The 14,958-nt window shown below is 42.2% G+C and overlaps 1 protein-coding gene across 2 annotated transcripts in view; it reads left to right on the top strand.

The window, feature by feature from the left end:
* Nucleotides 1-14,958, top strand: part of uggt1 (UDP-glucose glycoprotein glucosyltransferase 1) — a 131,888-nt gene that overhangs the window by 87,932 nt on the left and 28,998 nt on the right. For both annotated transcript variants that reach the window (XM_078209102.1, XM_078209101.1), the window contains 7 exons: nt 1,302-1,387; nt 2,507-2,591; nt 5,963-6,048; nt 6,599-6,703; nt 8,620-8,704; nt 9,839-10,021; nt 11,532-11,692. In XM_078209102.1, the coding sequence (XP_078065228.1) occupies nt 1,302-1,387; nt 2,507-2,591; nt 5,963-6,048; nt 6,599-6,703; nt 8,620-8,704; nt 9,839-10,021; nt 11,532-11,692 (791 nt within the window). The remainder of the gene's footprint in view (nt 1-1,301; nt 1,388-2,506; nt 2,592-5,962; nt 6,049-6,598; nt 6,704-8,619; nt 8,705-9,838; nt 10,022-11,531; nt 11,693-14,958) is intronic.

Raw genomic sequence — 14,958 nt, 5'->3', positions numbered from 1 at the left:
ATGAGCAGGAGTAGGCAACTCAGCACTCATTATTCCGCCTTTCAGTATGATCATGGCTGATCTCACTTTCACCTTCCTGCCCGCTCCCCATAACCCTTCACCCCTTAGCCTATGGCCTCTCCAACAAGGGGAACCATCTGCTCTACATCTGCCCTGTCAATGCCTTTTAGCATCTTATATACTTCAATTAGATCTCCTCTCATTCTTCCGAACCCCAGCAAGTATAGGCCTAAACTGACAGTCTCTCTTCATAAGACAAGTCCTTCATCCCTGGAATCGTAAAGTGAATTTTTTCTGAACTGCCTCCAATGCATTTACGTCTGTCCTTAAGTACGGGGACCAGAACTGTGCACAGTACTCTAGATGCAGTCTTAACAATGTCCTATACAGTTGCAACTCCATTTCACTACTTTTATACTCTATTCTATTAGCAATGAATGCCAAAATTCCACTTGCCTTCCTTATTATGTGCTGCACCTTCATGCTAACTTTCTGCGATTCATGCACAAAGACTCCCAGATCTGCACTGAAGCATTTTAAAGTTTCTCTCCAGTTAAATAACAAGTTGCATTTTTATTCCTCTGACCAAAATGGATAACCTCATGCTTATTCACGTTAAATTTCAGCTACCAAATGTTGGCCTACTCACCTAACCTATCCATATCCATTTGCAAATGGATTATCATATGATCCTAGCAATCAAAGGCCATAGCAAGCCTGCAATTCCATTCATCCGTGGTTCACATGAAATCTGCCTTATCTTCTGCATTGCTTTATTCCTAATTGCTGATCCTGTCTGTGCTCCATGTTTGCTTCCACTTCCCCCTTGGCCCACCTGCTTCAACTATTCCACCTTCATTCACTCCTCTGCAGGCTTAACCGCTGTGTACGTTGAGATCCTGCTTAAACGTTACATCCTTCCAACACTGGTCCACTCCCTTCCTATCCTAGTCCTATGTGATGTAACTGGTGTGAAACAGGCCAGATATCATGGCTCTTTTGTTCTCTTGTTGAATTCCTACATCAGTCAAAAATATTGTTAGTGGCCTTCTGCTCAAAAAGATTTCTAATTCCTCAGCTCTCAATCTTCCACTTCTAAATTCTGAACTCCTGGAGCCCATTGTTTTACACTCTCAGCCCTTCTACCCTGTATTTAAAGTGCACTGTCAATTCTAGGGAGGTTAATTGACAAGAGTTGAATTTGCTTTTCACCTGAAAAATTGCAGTTCATTTGGCAATGTGTCCTGTAAAACCAAAGTGATTGCACTGAAACTAAATATCAGTGTTGTTTTTCTTAACAGGGCTATTTCCAATTAAAAGCCAATCCTGGTGCTTGGGTGCTCAGTCTAAGGAAGGGACGATCAGAAGATATTTACAAAATTTACAGGTATATTCCTGGGACAGTATTGACTGCTAGCTACTCTTGAAGCCTGCTTAACATCAACTACTCAATAAGATTGGAGCCTTTGATTTTGTGTTTATAAGGTTAACTTTAACAGCCTGGCTGAAGATGGTATCCAACATTAACCCTCTCTGACACTCACTTCATCTTCCAAACAAAATAGGTGCACACATTTTTGCATACAGTGAACTGATTTTGATAATGCACTCCATGTTTTTTTAAGGACCTGTTCTAAGATGACTATGCTGTACAACACAGTCACATCGTATGCAGATCAGTGCCACTGTGCTTAGTCTCAAAGCTCGATCTGCACTCTTTTAAAATACAATGCAGTCACATTTTGTTTTTTTATGATGTATCCAGACTCAGATTTTAATATATTAATGCATTATATTCATATCTACATAGCTATCACCTTAAAAGAATTATATATGCAGTATTTTGAGAGGTTTGGAAAAAATACAAGTACCTTTTTTTAATCAGTGCAGCTGATATTGTCTTTGTGCTTTATCAATTTGCCAGTTTTACCCTTTCCCCACCTCTTCTCTCTTGATTGGCTTGGCCCCTTGCTAAGTTGTGGTTCCATGTGTATTGTCATCCCTGGAGTATTCAAGTAGCCATTATTCAAATGTTGACCATAATAGCAGGCTTTTTATTCATGGGAGCAGTAAAAAGGATACAAAATTATGCCATTCCCCAATGAACGTCATGAAACGGGTACCAATTTGGGAGAAAGAACTAACAGTTCCTTCTCCCCGATCCCCACCCATTAAAAGTGAGTGCTGACACTGGCGTAACTGCTATCAGGGAACAGTTTGTATTGGTCAGGGAATGGAACTAGTCTTGTGTGGCTCAACTACTCCCTGAATACATTTACTGGCTTAGCTAATCACTGAAGAAGTTTACTCAGCCACCTGTTATCATACTAGTCATTTAGTTTACCCATTAGGAAGTAGCATGTCAACAGGGAAGCCAAATGATGATGAGCAAGTGCTAATAATGTTTTGCGATGTTTTTCTGACAAAATTGTAATTGTTAACTATTTTTAAATATTTTGTCATGTTGCCTCCTTTTAAATATACAATTTTTATCTCTAACATGCAGCCACGATGGAACAGACTCCCCAGCTGGTACTGATGAAGTGACTGTGGTTCTTAATAGCTTCAAGAGCAAAATTATTAAAGTGAAGGTATGTGTTTAAAATTAGGGTTAAAGGGATAAAACGTTCAAGTTTTATTCAATTCAAGACTACGTACCATGTGAAGTTTGTTCTTGTTTAGTTTTTTAAGCAACCTTGTTCAATATTTCTACGCACTTGCACTATGGGCCCGATTTTACCATTTTCATTTCAAGTGCTGAATCTGGGCGTAGTACAGATCCAACGTAGAAATCTGCTTTCAGGCACCCCCATACGCTCTCAGCCATCTCCAGTCCCATTCGCGCTGTGGGCGGGGCTTAGCGCTGCTGGAACGATCGGAGCTCTGAACTGCGCATGCGCAGTTAGAATAAATTTGGAAAAAGCGCGCCCGTGTCAGATCGCTCCTGACCTGCAGAAAGCAGAGAAAGCGGCCCGGCAGTGACAAGCGGGAGCGAGGGTGTATCTCGGGGGGGGGGGGGGAGCAGATGGATCTCTGGTGGGGGGGCAGATGGATCTCTGGTGGGGGTGCGGGGGGCCCGCTGCCACTCTGCGGGTGATCGGTGGGAGGGGGAGGATGGCAGGGGTGGCAATCGGTCTGGGTAGCGGTGGGTGGTGGATAAGGGGGACAGTGATGTGTGTGTGTTTGTGTCCCTTATTCACCCCCCCCCCACTACCCAGATCGATCGCCACCCCTGCCCCCCTCCCCCCCCATCGATTGCCCGCAGAGTGGCAGCGGACCCCCTTGCCCCCCCCACCAGAGATCCATCTGCCCCCCCACCAGAGATCCATCTGCCCCCCCACCAGTTATCCATCTGCCCTCCCCACCAGAGATCCATCTGCCCCCCCCACCAGAGATCCATCTGCCCCCCCCACCAGAGATCCATCTGCCCCCCCCCACCAGAGATCCATCTGCCCCCCCCACCAGAGATCCATCTGCCCCACCACCAGAGATCCATCTGACCCCCCCACCAGAGATCCATCTGACCCCCCCACCAGAGATCCATCTGACCCCCCCACCAGAGATCCATCTGATCCCCCCCACCAGAGATCTATCTGACCCCCCCGCCAGAGATCCATTTGCCCCCCCTCCCTGAGATACATCTCCCCCCCCCCCCACCAGAGATCCATTTGCCCCCCCCCCTCCCCGAGATACATCTGCCCCCCCCACCAGAGATCCATCTGCCCCCCCCTCGCTGAGATGCATCTTAACCGCCCCCTCTCCTCCAGAGGAACATCTGACCCGCCTCCCCCACTACCACTAGACAACGATCAGCCCTCTCCGCCCCCCCCCACCCCCCCCCGCCAGATACATCTGACCTGCCTCCTCCTCCTCACCCACCCCCCCCCATCCAGACAACGACCGGCCCTTTCCACCCCCCCCCCCCCCCCCGCCAGATACATCTGACCCGCCTCCTCCTCCTCCCCAACCAGACAACGATCTTACCTCAGTCCCCTCCTCCCCCCCCCTCCAACCAGAGAATGATCTGACACCGCCCCCCCCCCCCACCCCACCACTGATCTGAGCCAGAGAGCCGTTGGAAACACTGAACGTGCTCTTCAGAGGCTGGAGCACCCGCTTCAGACTTTTATTTAGCAGGTCGCTAAAAGTGCGGTTCCGCATCGGCAAACGCGGTGGTAAAGGGGGAAATGCTGACAGAGTTGGGCAGGCAGTTCATTAATTCAATTTAAATGCATGCAAATGCATTTGAATCGTCATTGCGCCTGATTTGGGTGCGGAACGGATCCCTGCCATTCGTGGGTCTCGGTAAAGTGGCGATCTGCGCGTTCGCAGGTGCAGATCGCAATGAAGGCCTCACACCCGACTTTACCGCGATTTCACACCCGAAAACAGGTGCAAATTGTTGGTAAAATCGGGCCCTATGTGTTGTTTAGCTTGGGAACAAATGCAAATCGGAATATTTTTACAAGGTAACAACATTTTAAAAAAATGTACAGCAGGTGTGTTCAGACCGAGAAAGGAAATGCGTGGTTTAACAATGCGAACTTTCAAACTCTTCACTGGAACTGTGGTTGATTAAATTGTAGGAAAATAAACACATACCCTTGGAAGATGGAAAAAAATTGGCTGATAATTGATCTCCAAACATGCCAATCCCATTGATGAGCAGTGTTGTTGATATGCCACTAGAGGATCCGCTGTCCTCCATTAAGCCCAATGAAATTGATGAGCAGATTGCTCAATGGAAGAATCCTGTATCCAGGATTATTTAAAGATGACATTGATTTAGAGACTCAAGTTGGCATTTCTCCAAGAATGGGAACTTACACTTCCCAGAATTTGAATCTATAATCACATAGACATGCAGACTGTGACATTAGAGACTTAACTGCAGATCAAGTGTCATCTGAGCAAGCTTACTTTTAGGAAGAAAATGAACATCTAGGTATAAGTTGTGACCTGAGGACAAGGGAAAGCTCACTGCATATTAGCCTAAATAAATTGTTTTCGGTAGGCTCATTCTTCCCATTTACTTATAGCACATAAAATTATTTTAACTTGAAAACCACACTGAGATGAGTGACCAATTTCTGACCTATGTCAAAAGATTCATTATCAGTGATTTATTCATGAGTTGTTTTATCGTTCGTGTCTTGCTCTCCTTCCAGAAGATGCTACATAAGAAAACAGGCGCCTAAATGACCATTGTGATATAGAATATAACCTAATGCACTTCATTATTGGGTGCCCTTCAAACATTTGTAGAAATGTTAGAGTTAGTTTGAAAACCAGAATTAACTATTAAGCCACAATAATAATTTAAGGTATTTCTTAAATCCAAACCATAGAATCCCTACAGTGCAGCAGGAGGCCATTCAGCCCATCAGTTCTGCACTGACTCAGCATCTTATCCAGACCTCCACACACATCCCTCCCCGCCTGCCCAATCCCTGTAAGCCCTAATCCATTTTACCTACACAACTTGGGACACTAAGGGGCAATTTAGCGTTGCCAATCCACCTACACATCTTTTGGATTGTGGGAGAAAACTGGAACATGGAGGAAACCCATGCAGACACGGGGAGACCATGCAAACTCCACATAGCCACCCAAGGCCGAATTGATCCCAGGTCCCTGGGGCTGTGAGGCAGTAGTGCAAACTGCGGGGCCACCATGCCGCCATGATTACTTGATATTTATTGCAGTGCTGAGTTCCATAACCTCTTCCTCCTTAGAAAGATAGAAAGATTTGAATTTATAAGGTACTTTTCATGACCATTGGACATCTGAGTGCTTTACTATTGAAGTGTAGTCACTGTTAAAATGAGGACTATGAGCACAAAGTTACATTGTTTGCTTTATTAAGGTCATTAATTGCTCAATACTTAGAAACCTGTACTTTGTCTAAAATGTATTACAATGAGGACTAGAGAATGTTAAGTGCTTTTCTCCGGTTCTGCAGGTCCAAAAGAAACCTGACAAAATGAATGAAGAACTCCTCAGCGATGGAAATGCTGAAAACGAAGGCTTCTGGGAATCTATTAAGAGGTAAATTAACTCTTTTCGATCTGTAGAGATTATTAATATGATTTTTTATGATTCATTCGTGGGACTTGGGCGTTACTGGCTGGCCAGCATTTATTGGCCATCCCTAGTTGCCCTTGAGGAGGTGGTGGTGAGCTGCCACCTTGAATTGCTGCAGTCCATTTCTGTGGGTTGACCCACAATGCCGTTAGAGAGGGAATTCCAGGATTTTGACCCAGTGATTGCGAAGGAACAGCGATATATTTCCAAGTCAGGATGGTGAGTGGCTTAGAGGGGAACTTGCAGGTGGTGAACGTGGACTGCTTCAGTATGGTCGTGAATGTTGCTGATTGGGCGGTTATTGGCCGGGTTGGATTTGTCCTGCTTTTTATGTACAGGGCATACCTAAGCAATTTTCCACATTGTTGGGAGAACTGTATACACAGAAGTTACTTCACCCAGAGATGAAGAGTCAGTATCACCAATCCACAATGCCAATGCTAGCCCTACACCCCAGTTTTAGCAGATTTTTTAAAAGCAATTGACCATAATTATTTATTACTTCTTTTCACAGAGGATTCACTGGAGGACCAAAACCTGAAGAAATGAAATTGGATAAGGAAGATGTCATCAATATATTTTCAGTTGCATCAGGTCACCTTTACGAGAGGTTCTTGAGGTCAGTTGAATATCTCTTTCTGATCACCTCTTAGTAGTTTCATTTTTGGCTTCCAGGAACTTTATGTATCCTCAAGATTTCAGAACAGGATTCAAGTCAATGTCACCAAAATGTTTTCCAGTGTGTGCAGAAAAGGTCTTTACAATATTCATTTGTGTAGAGATAGCATAGCAGGAAAAAAACTTGAGCATGTCTGAAGTACAGCTTTGAGAGTTTGGATTGGTGTGGTCCTGCAAATTATGTTTCAGGAGCCGTGCAATCTTTGGGCCTCATCATAGGTATCTCAATTTACTAAAGAATCAATAGTATGCATACAAAGGAAAGCATTAAGACAGTCCTGATGGTTCAGTGGTCATGACCAGCGCATGATATGGTTCTGACCCTGAGGGATTAGTGAAGTTTCAGGACTGGCACATTAGCGTTGTTACATTAACTGATCGCAGTCTGGGTATAATTTGCACCTGTTACGATTCCTAATGTAGATGATTTTGCAGCAGTCTTTCTAGAAAATCTCGTTATAAGGTTAGCATTGGGCTTAGTTATAACTTTCAATCCACTCCCGCTGTCAAGTAGCTTCCTGATGTTTGCAGCCTCATACCTGACGAATGGACACTTCAGTGAGGTACTGGGAAGAAGCAGAGGGCTGTTGGTGCTTGTGGAATTACACCACAGAATAGCTTAATGCTTTTAGTAGGGGAGAGGCAATAAAATATAGGGTAAAGTATGCCTGTCTGCTTTATTGACTGGCATTTCAGTTATGCATAAAAGGAAAATTGAGGTTAAATAGCATTTTCTCCATATTTAACATAATGAATTTATAGTTCCAGAATGTTGCAACAAACTTCTCTGCTCTGCCAACTTACCACGGTGGATTGAATGGAAATGGCCCAGCTTTCTTGGGCAGCACAGTGGTATAGTGGTTAGCACTGCTGCCTTACAACTCCAGGGATCCGGGTTTAATTCCGGCCTTAGGTGTCAGTCTGTTTGGAGTTTGCATGTTCTCCCTTTATCTGCGTGGGTTTCCTTCAGGTGCTCTGGTTTCCTCCCACAGTCCAAAGATGTGCAGGTTAGTTGGATTGCCCATACTAAATTGCCCCTTAGTGTCCCAAGTTGTGTTGTTTAGGGGGATTAGCTACGGGGAAATGTATGGGGTTATGGGAATAAGGCTGAGGGGAGGGTCTGGGTTTCTTTTAAGTCGGCTCTGTTGGAGAGTTGGTGCAGACTCGATGAGCTGAATGGCCTCTTTCTGCACTGTAGGGATTCTATGATTCGTCTGTAGTTTCAATTGTAGCCTATGTAATAGTGCACCTAAAGGTTCAACTTTGTTTCATTATCTTGCAAAAGGTGATTGAAGTACATAGAAAATATACAGAGCAAGATCTGTCTTCATGAAGGGGTTATAAGAACCACGAACAGGTCTGGCTCTGGCACTACTAACAAGTTTCTGTTGATGGAGAAACATATTTTGGAATTTGATAAGGGATCACTGCAATATCTGTTTTTCTGGGTTTCTTTTAAGTCGGCTCTTTAGTTAGTGGAATTTCAAGATTCTGAGGAAAAGGATAAAAAGTTCCCTAATTTGTCAGAGGACTCCAATAAGACACAGATGCCTCAGCATAAGGCCGTATTGATTGAAATGTTATAAATTTAAATATGTCAAAATGCCAGAGAGGAAGGGAATAACAGCTGGCAATTAGTCAATAAATTTCACCAGTATCATATTGAAGTTGTTGAGGTTTGACATATTTGTTGCCCCTTACATATCCATATTTATAGTCTGATTTATGGTCTGTACTTTGACTTCATTTGGAACCATTGGGTAGTAATGAGTTCTGTATTTGACACCTGCATTTTTTTGGTAGAAGTTCCTCCGTAGATATGTATAATAAACACACTGTCTTCCATCTGCCTTGCAGAATAATGATGCTGTCAGTGCTGAAACATACTGAAACACCAGTAAAATTCTGGTTCCTTAAGAACTACCTCTCGCCCACATTCAAGGTTTGTAGAAGAAATTAATCAAATTCTAGCATGGTTGGCAAGAGCGAAGATATCACGATCCATTTAAGAATGTGTATAGTTACTGAGTGGTCACGCTTTGTCTCTTCCTCCCACATATAGCCTTTTTAAATAATGGAGCTGTGATTGTCACTCCCTGATCTTTAGGGATCTGTACAAAGTTTAGCAAAAATAACTAATTTTTGTTCCTATTATCTTTTCAGATTTGTGGGCACAAGTTGACAGTGCTCGGCACTTAGCTGATTTTAAAAATATCTAGATATGTTTTGCATTGTGTTTAGCTCCTATGCTGTTGTTAGACATCTGATGTAAAAATATTCCTCTACCTTCTCTCCTGGCATTACGTTTATTAGTTGCGTTGATGTTCCCCACAAATGCATTTGGCAAAGCTGATGTGTTGACGTCAAATTAGGGCTTTAATTTAGCCCACAAGTGCTTTGTGATGACACTTCATGTTTGAAATGGGAAAATTATCTTCATTAGCCCTAATATCTTTCAGCTTGAACATAAAAATTATTTGGCCAACAGATGTTCAAAACAATAAAAGCAAAATACTGCAGATCCTGGAAATTTGAAATAAAAACAGAAAATGCTGGTAAAACTCAGGTCTGGCAGCGTCTGTGGAGAGAGAAACAGAGTTAACGCTTCGAGTTCAAAATGACTTCTTCGGAATTGAAGTTTCCATGAACCAGGAACTGTTCTTCGGAACAATTTCGAAGAGAGGTCACGTTGGACTCTAAACATTAACTTTGTTTCTCTTTCCACTGATGGTGCTAGACCTGCTGAGCTATTTCAGCACTTGATTTTAAGAATTATTCTGTTATTGCTTTTGATTCTGTAATATTTCTTAACAATTTAGCACTGTAGTTTCACCTCTCCCAAAGCATCACAATATAAGAAATATTAGATCTGGGCAGATTTTAAATCCAAAGTATAGCTGCATTTCAAACAATGTTACCACATACCCAGCATGAAGGATTTGCAAAGATTGTTTCACCTCTGTTGAACATGTCAATGTATCTTGTGTAATTCCTGACGTGTTTGTGTCAAAATAATGATTGGTACAATTTGTACCATTTTCTGAGAGCTACTGATGTTCATTTCTGTGTCTGGTAGGAATTTATCCCACACATGGCAAAAAAGTATGGTTTTCAGTATGAACTGGTGCAGTACAAGTGGCCTCGGTGGCTTCATCAACAGACTGAAAAGCAAAGAATAATCTGGGGTTACAAGATCCTCTTCCTGGATGTACTTTTTCCATTGGCTGTTGACAAGATCCTATTCGTTGACGCTGATCAGGTAATTTTTTTTAAGATGCACCGTTTCATATTACAAGTGGTACATATAACAGCTGACAGCTGAAGTTTGTGAGCCAGAGTAGTGAGTATTGTTGGGCTATTCACTCCTGGCAAGTGGTAACTCCACAGTTTAAAAACATTTGAAATCCTGCAGACTACCCCAATACATGTGCTTTCCAGCAGTGACAGTGCATCAAAACAAACAATTCCCTTCAGGTCCCAAAATATTCATTGGGATGGTGGATTGGATATGACATTAAGTTTCCCGTTACAACAAAATCTGGGTCATTGCTTCCTTTTTGCAAGAAAGAACCGACAATAATCGGGATAAGGAATAGAAAAGATTTTGTTTTACTGGATGTTGACGTTGTGGAGATTTCACTGAAGGTCTCCGAACTTACTGTCAGAGCACTGGTTTTAAAAAGATTTGAAGATTTTGAAAAGGAAGCCAAGGCAAGAATATCACTTGGAATTGTTTGTGCTTTCCTTTGATACATATCAAATATTTGATGGATACTGAATCAACAACAACAATGGTCAGATCTTTTTTCTCCTCAATCTATCAATTTTCTCATCTTCTTTCCTAATTCCACAGGAACCATGGAAGCTCTGGTACCGTCCCCACACTCCATTCTTGATATGAGTCACTGACGTATTTAACCGTAGAGCACATAATAGTCAACTCCAACTGGCCTCCAGCAGAGATTATTGGATTGCAATTAGAGACGAAGATGTAGTTGACATACTCCTTTACCCAAAGGTGCTGGGACTAGTTAGGTGCCCCATCGAAAGTTAGCTAACTCACTACAGACTGGGTACTAAACGCAGGTCTATAATCTGTAGAGTGCAGCAGTTCAATACCTTGATTTAACCAGCAAAGCCATCAGATGACTTTTTAAATCTGTCTTGAATAGATGAAAATAGAGACCAATTCTGTGGACAAATCAAGTGGTCAATAAGATTTCCATTCCTTTTTGTGTACAATTCTTTGAAATGCGTGAATGTAAAGTTCAATTAAAGAGCTTCCATAATCAAATTATTTTAATAACTAGTTTTATTTTTCATCCAATTGTTTTGGATTTGAATCCATATCAAGGCAAACCAAGCAGTTTGTAGTTTGTTTGTCTTTGCAGGTAATGCATTTTAACTTGGAGAGTTAGATGGGACAGAGATACTGTGGTTGAATCTGTTTAATTTGGAGGATGCATCTTGACAAGGATAATAGTTTTTTGTTTAATAAAAACCGACAAGTGATTCTGAGAACCTTAAAATGGAAAGTTGAAATCATGCTGGTAATTATGTTCGAGTCTGTATTTCTTCAATTTATTAGCCTTATTGTGTTATATTTAACAGCTTAATTTAGTTATGTTTTAGGGTCATTCAGTTGCTTCAGCAAAAGTCGCAAAGTTCAATCGTCACTGAATCACAAAGTTATAAGAGATGTTGGCAATTCCTGCTAGGAGTTGGGAAAAGCTTAATCCATTTCCCTGATAGTTTTTTCTTTCTCACAGATAGTACGTACTGACTTAAAGGAGCTGCGTGACTTGGACCTTGAAGGAGCTCCCTATGGGTATACTCCTTTCTGCGAAAGTCGCAAGGAAATGGATGGATATCGCTTCTGGAGGTCAGGTTACTGGGCTAATCACCTACAGGGAAGGAAGTACCACATAAGGTATAATTCTAACAACTTATAATTGAGCAATTTGATTTCTACATCTACCTTTTTACATTATAAAGTCTTTTAACACTCATGTACCATCTGTTCTGTTTTTAATTCATTGGTTGTAAACTGCTTTGGCACATTCAAAGGTGTAAAAGACATTAGATGTAAATACATGCTGCCTGACCTGCTGAGTTTCCCAGCGTTTTTTGTGTTTTCATTTATCTCATGTGTTTACTTTCTAATTTGTCACCATTCTCATTCTGTGATTTTTATTTTTGAGGCCAGTTTTGAAAGTGGACCTGTGTTTCATGTATGTGTGAACACCAAAGGGCTTGTCCCTGTGGGACTTGATGCATACAGTACAACCAGAGTTGTGTACTTGCAGGATAGCTACACGAGGTGCAGATTTCAATAACAGCTTGTGGCTCACACATTAGTGCTTGGGGTGACAGATTTTGGTGCCAATATATTGGAGCATGCTTTTGATGGTCAGAGTTACTGTTAGCATTGCTCTAAAAACACTTCAATGCTATTTGCATCAAAATCCGTTTGTGCCACAGTTCCTTTTGCAGTTTCAATGGATGTAAATTTTCAGAGCATTCACAAAACCATTTAGCACTTGCCAGACTTCTCAATTCCTGCATGGCAGTGAGTGCTGCTTCTGCAGCAAAAGAAATTTTTTTTTTTACACTTTATCATGCCATAGCATCTCAAAAGATTCCATCGAATATATTAGTTTTGAGAAATGTGACTGCTGTTACATGGGAAAATCTAATGTTAGTGTCCCAACAACTTCCACAACACCAATGTAAGTTCTCCAGTTCAATCATCCCTCCGGACAATAAAGTGTAGATTGATATCCTGGAAACAATTCAAAACACACTGTCATTGATATACTGGGAATTAGTGCTCTGTGAGATAGGTGAAGTGTTCAGCTGAGCTCCTCCAACAAATAGCTTTACTGAAGATAGGTCTTGCTTCTGAACCTCTGTCTATTGGACCTCTGACATAAAGCATATCATAGAGGCCACCACTTTAAGTGTACACACAACTTGGTAGTTCTGTCTGATTTTTTCTTTTTTTGTTTACCTTTGGTGTATCTGAAGCACCTGAGAATCTAGGTTAATATTTTTGTGCAGTTAATTTATTCTGAGACCTTAGCCTTGACATTTCTATTCCTTTATCAGTGAAGCTAATGACATTCACTGTAACTTCAGGCAAGGGGCAACTACACAGTTGAATCTAACAATCCGTAAACCGTTGTCCAAGTTGTGCCATTTTCCTAACTTCTGTTTGTTGTGGTGCAGCTAGTTGTTGCACTGTGCAGCCCTTTAAGATTGACTTGTGGCCACGTTTGCACGCATCTTGAAAGGAATAGTGCTTGTAAGCGGCACATTCATTTTCTGCATGGCACATTCCTGACTGCTGCATGCAATGCAACCACACAGCTTGGAACTTAATTTCTCTGTTAGTTTCAAAAAAATGTCAATTTGTGGTATCTTAAACAATTGAGTGAAGTAAAGCTCTTGTTAACCTGCCGATCCAGCACGTCCACTGGGGTCTAATCTTGTCAATTTCCTCTCTATCCAACTACCCCATTCCAGTGCTGACCCTATGGACTTTGTCAGCATATCAGCTTTCATTGCCCATCTCCAGGTCTGCTGAATTTTGTTCACTTGTGAACAAGGCCCTTGCCATCTGTCATTGTCAATTATTGCATCAATATCATGGCCTTGACTGATGATACCTATTTTCTAAATGAAGCCTCTTTGCTGATTATACCTTCCACACTTGTCCCACTGAAACTGTTGTGTTGCAGTGTGGCTCTTATCACCAAATCACATCTACTTCTCTCACTCTTTCTCCTCCTTTTGAGCATCTCACCTTGTTCCGCCCCTTATTCTCACCCCTCATTTAAAATCCTCATTCTCTACTGCTCACCCAGGACCATTTTGTTTTCCTACCAAGATATCTTGGCTGTTTACCTCTATCAGCTTCTGCACTGAGTGACTTCCAATTCTTGCTGATTTTAATCTCAATTCATCATTCCGTCTCCACTCTGATTTCACTGCCATCCTGTCCTGGCTTAATCTTTTCTTCCTTGTAAACACCTCAGTCCCCTTGACTGTGTCATTTCATGTGGCCTCACTACTTCAATCATGTCAATGGTAGACGAAGCCATTTTTTTGTATCACTCTCCACTAATATATATCTTTCCCCTCCTAACTCCACTTCTTTCTGTGTTTGCCCCTGGGAAAGCTTCCCCCCCCTAATTCACTTACAGCTCCATTTTCAAAATCCCAGCTGCCGAGTCTTTGGTGTTCCATTAACTACAACATTTCTGCAGCTACCTCTCTGCTCAACCCTCAACTCCAATGTTGATGTCCTGGTCTTCTTTCAGTCCATTATTCTCTCACCCTGGCTGATCCCCCTGTTGCGGCCCCATCTCTGCTCCCTCAAGCCCAAGAACACAGACTTGAATGAATATGGCAGACAAATAGTTTAACCCTTCACTGCCAGACCTGGCTGATCTCATAAAGCACTATTGGGTCTTGTTTTTGTCTGCCAAAACTACGAATTATTCCAGAATCAACAGAAATACAAGGATCATCCTGGAATGCAGAGATGTTCTGTACTGCAATTTGCCTTTAGTCCCTGTCTCCTTCATCTTCAACAAGAAGTGCAAGGAACTCAGGTACTACCTTGTCACTAAGGCTGAGATTATCCAATCAGTTGCATGTGTGGCTTTATTCCCTTTCCCAGTTGACTGGGTCAATCTGAGGTCCACCCTTGTCCCAACCCAGAACTCACATCTTTCTCTAGTTTCTCTCCTATTTTCCCTCATGTGTTCTCTGAACTTATCTTGCCCTGTCCCGAGACCCCCATGCTGCTCCCTTGATCCTACTTCTACTAAACTGCTGACCACAACTTCTATTTCTGCCTGCCACCCTAGTTGATACTGTTAACAGTTCCCTTTCCTCATGTACTGTCCCCATCTTCTTCAAATCTGCCAATATCCCTCTCCTCAAAAAACATGTGACCTCTTCATCCTTACACACTATGTTCCATCTCCAACTTCCATTTCCTTTCCCAAATCTGCTCATTTTTCTTAGAACTTGATGTTTGAATCCTCCTGATAGGATTTTGCTGCTGCCGCAGTATCCAAGTGGGACTTAACAATGTGAAAAATGACATCTTTCTTAACTTTGATAAAGATGTTACTTCTTCTTCTCGACCTGCCTGTTATCATTACTCTCCCAAAATTGCTCCATCAC

The sequence above is a fragment of the Mustelus asterias genome, chromosome 3 (genome assembly GCF_964213995.1).
Source record: "Mustelus asterias chromosome 3, sMusAst1.hap1.1, whole genome shotgun sequence".
Classification (NCBI taxonomy): domain Eukaryota; kingdom Metazoa; phylum Chordata; class Chondrichthyes; order Carcharhiniformes; family Triakidae; genus Mustelus; species Mustelus asterias.
This window is presented reverse-complemented; position numbering and strand designations above follow the sequence as displayed.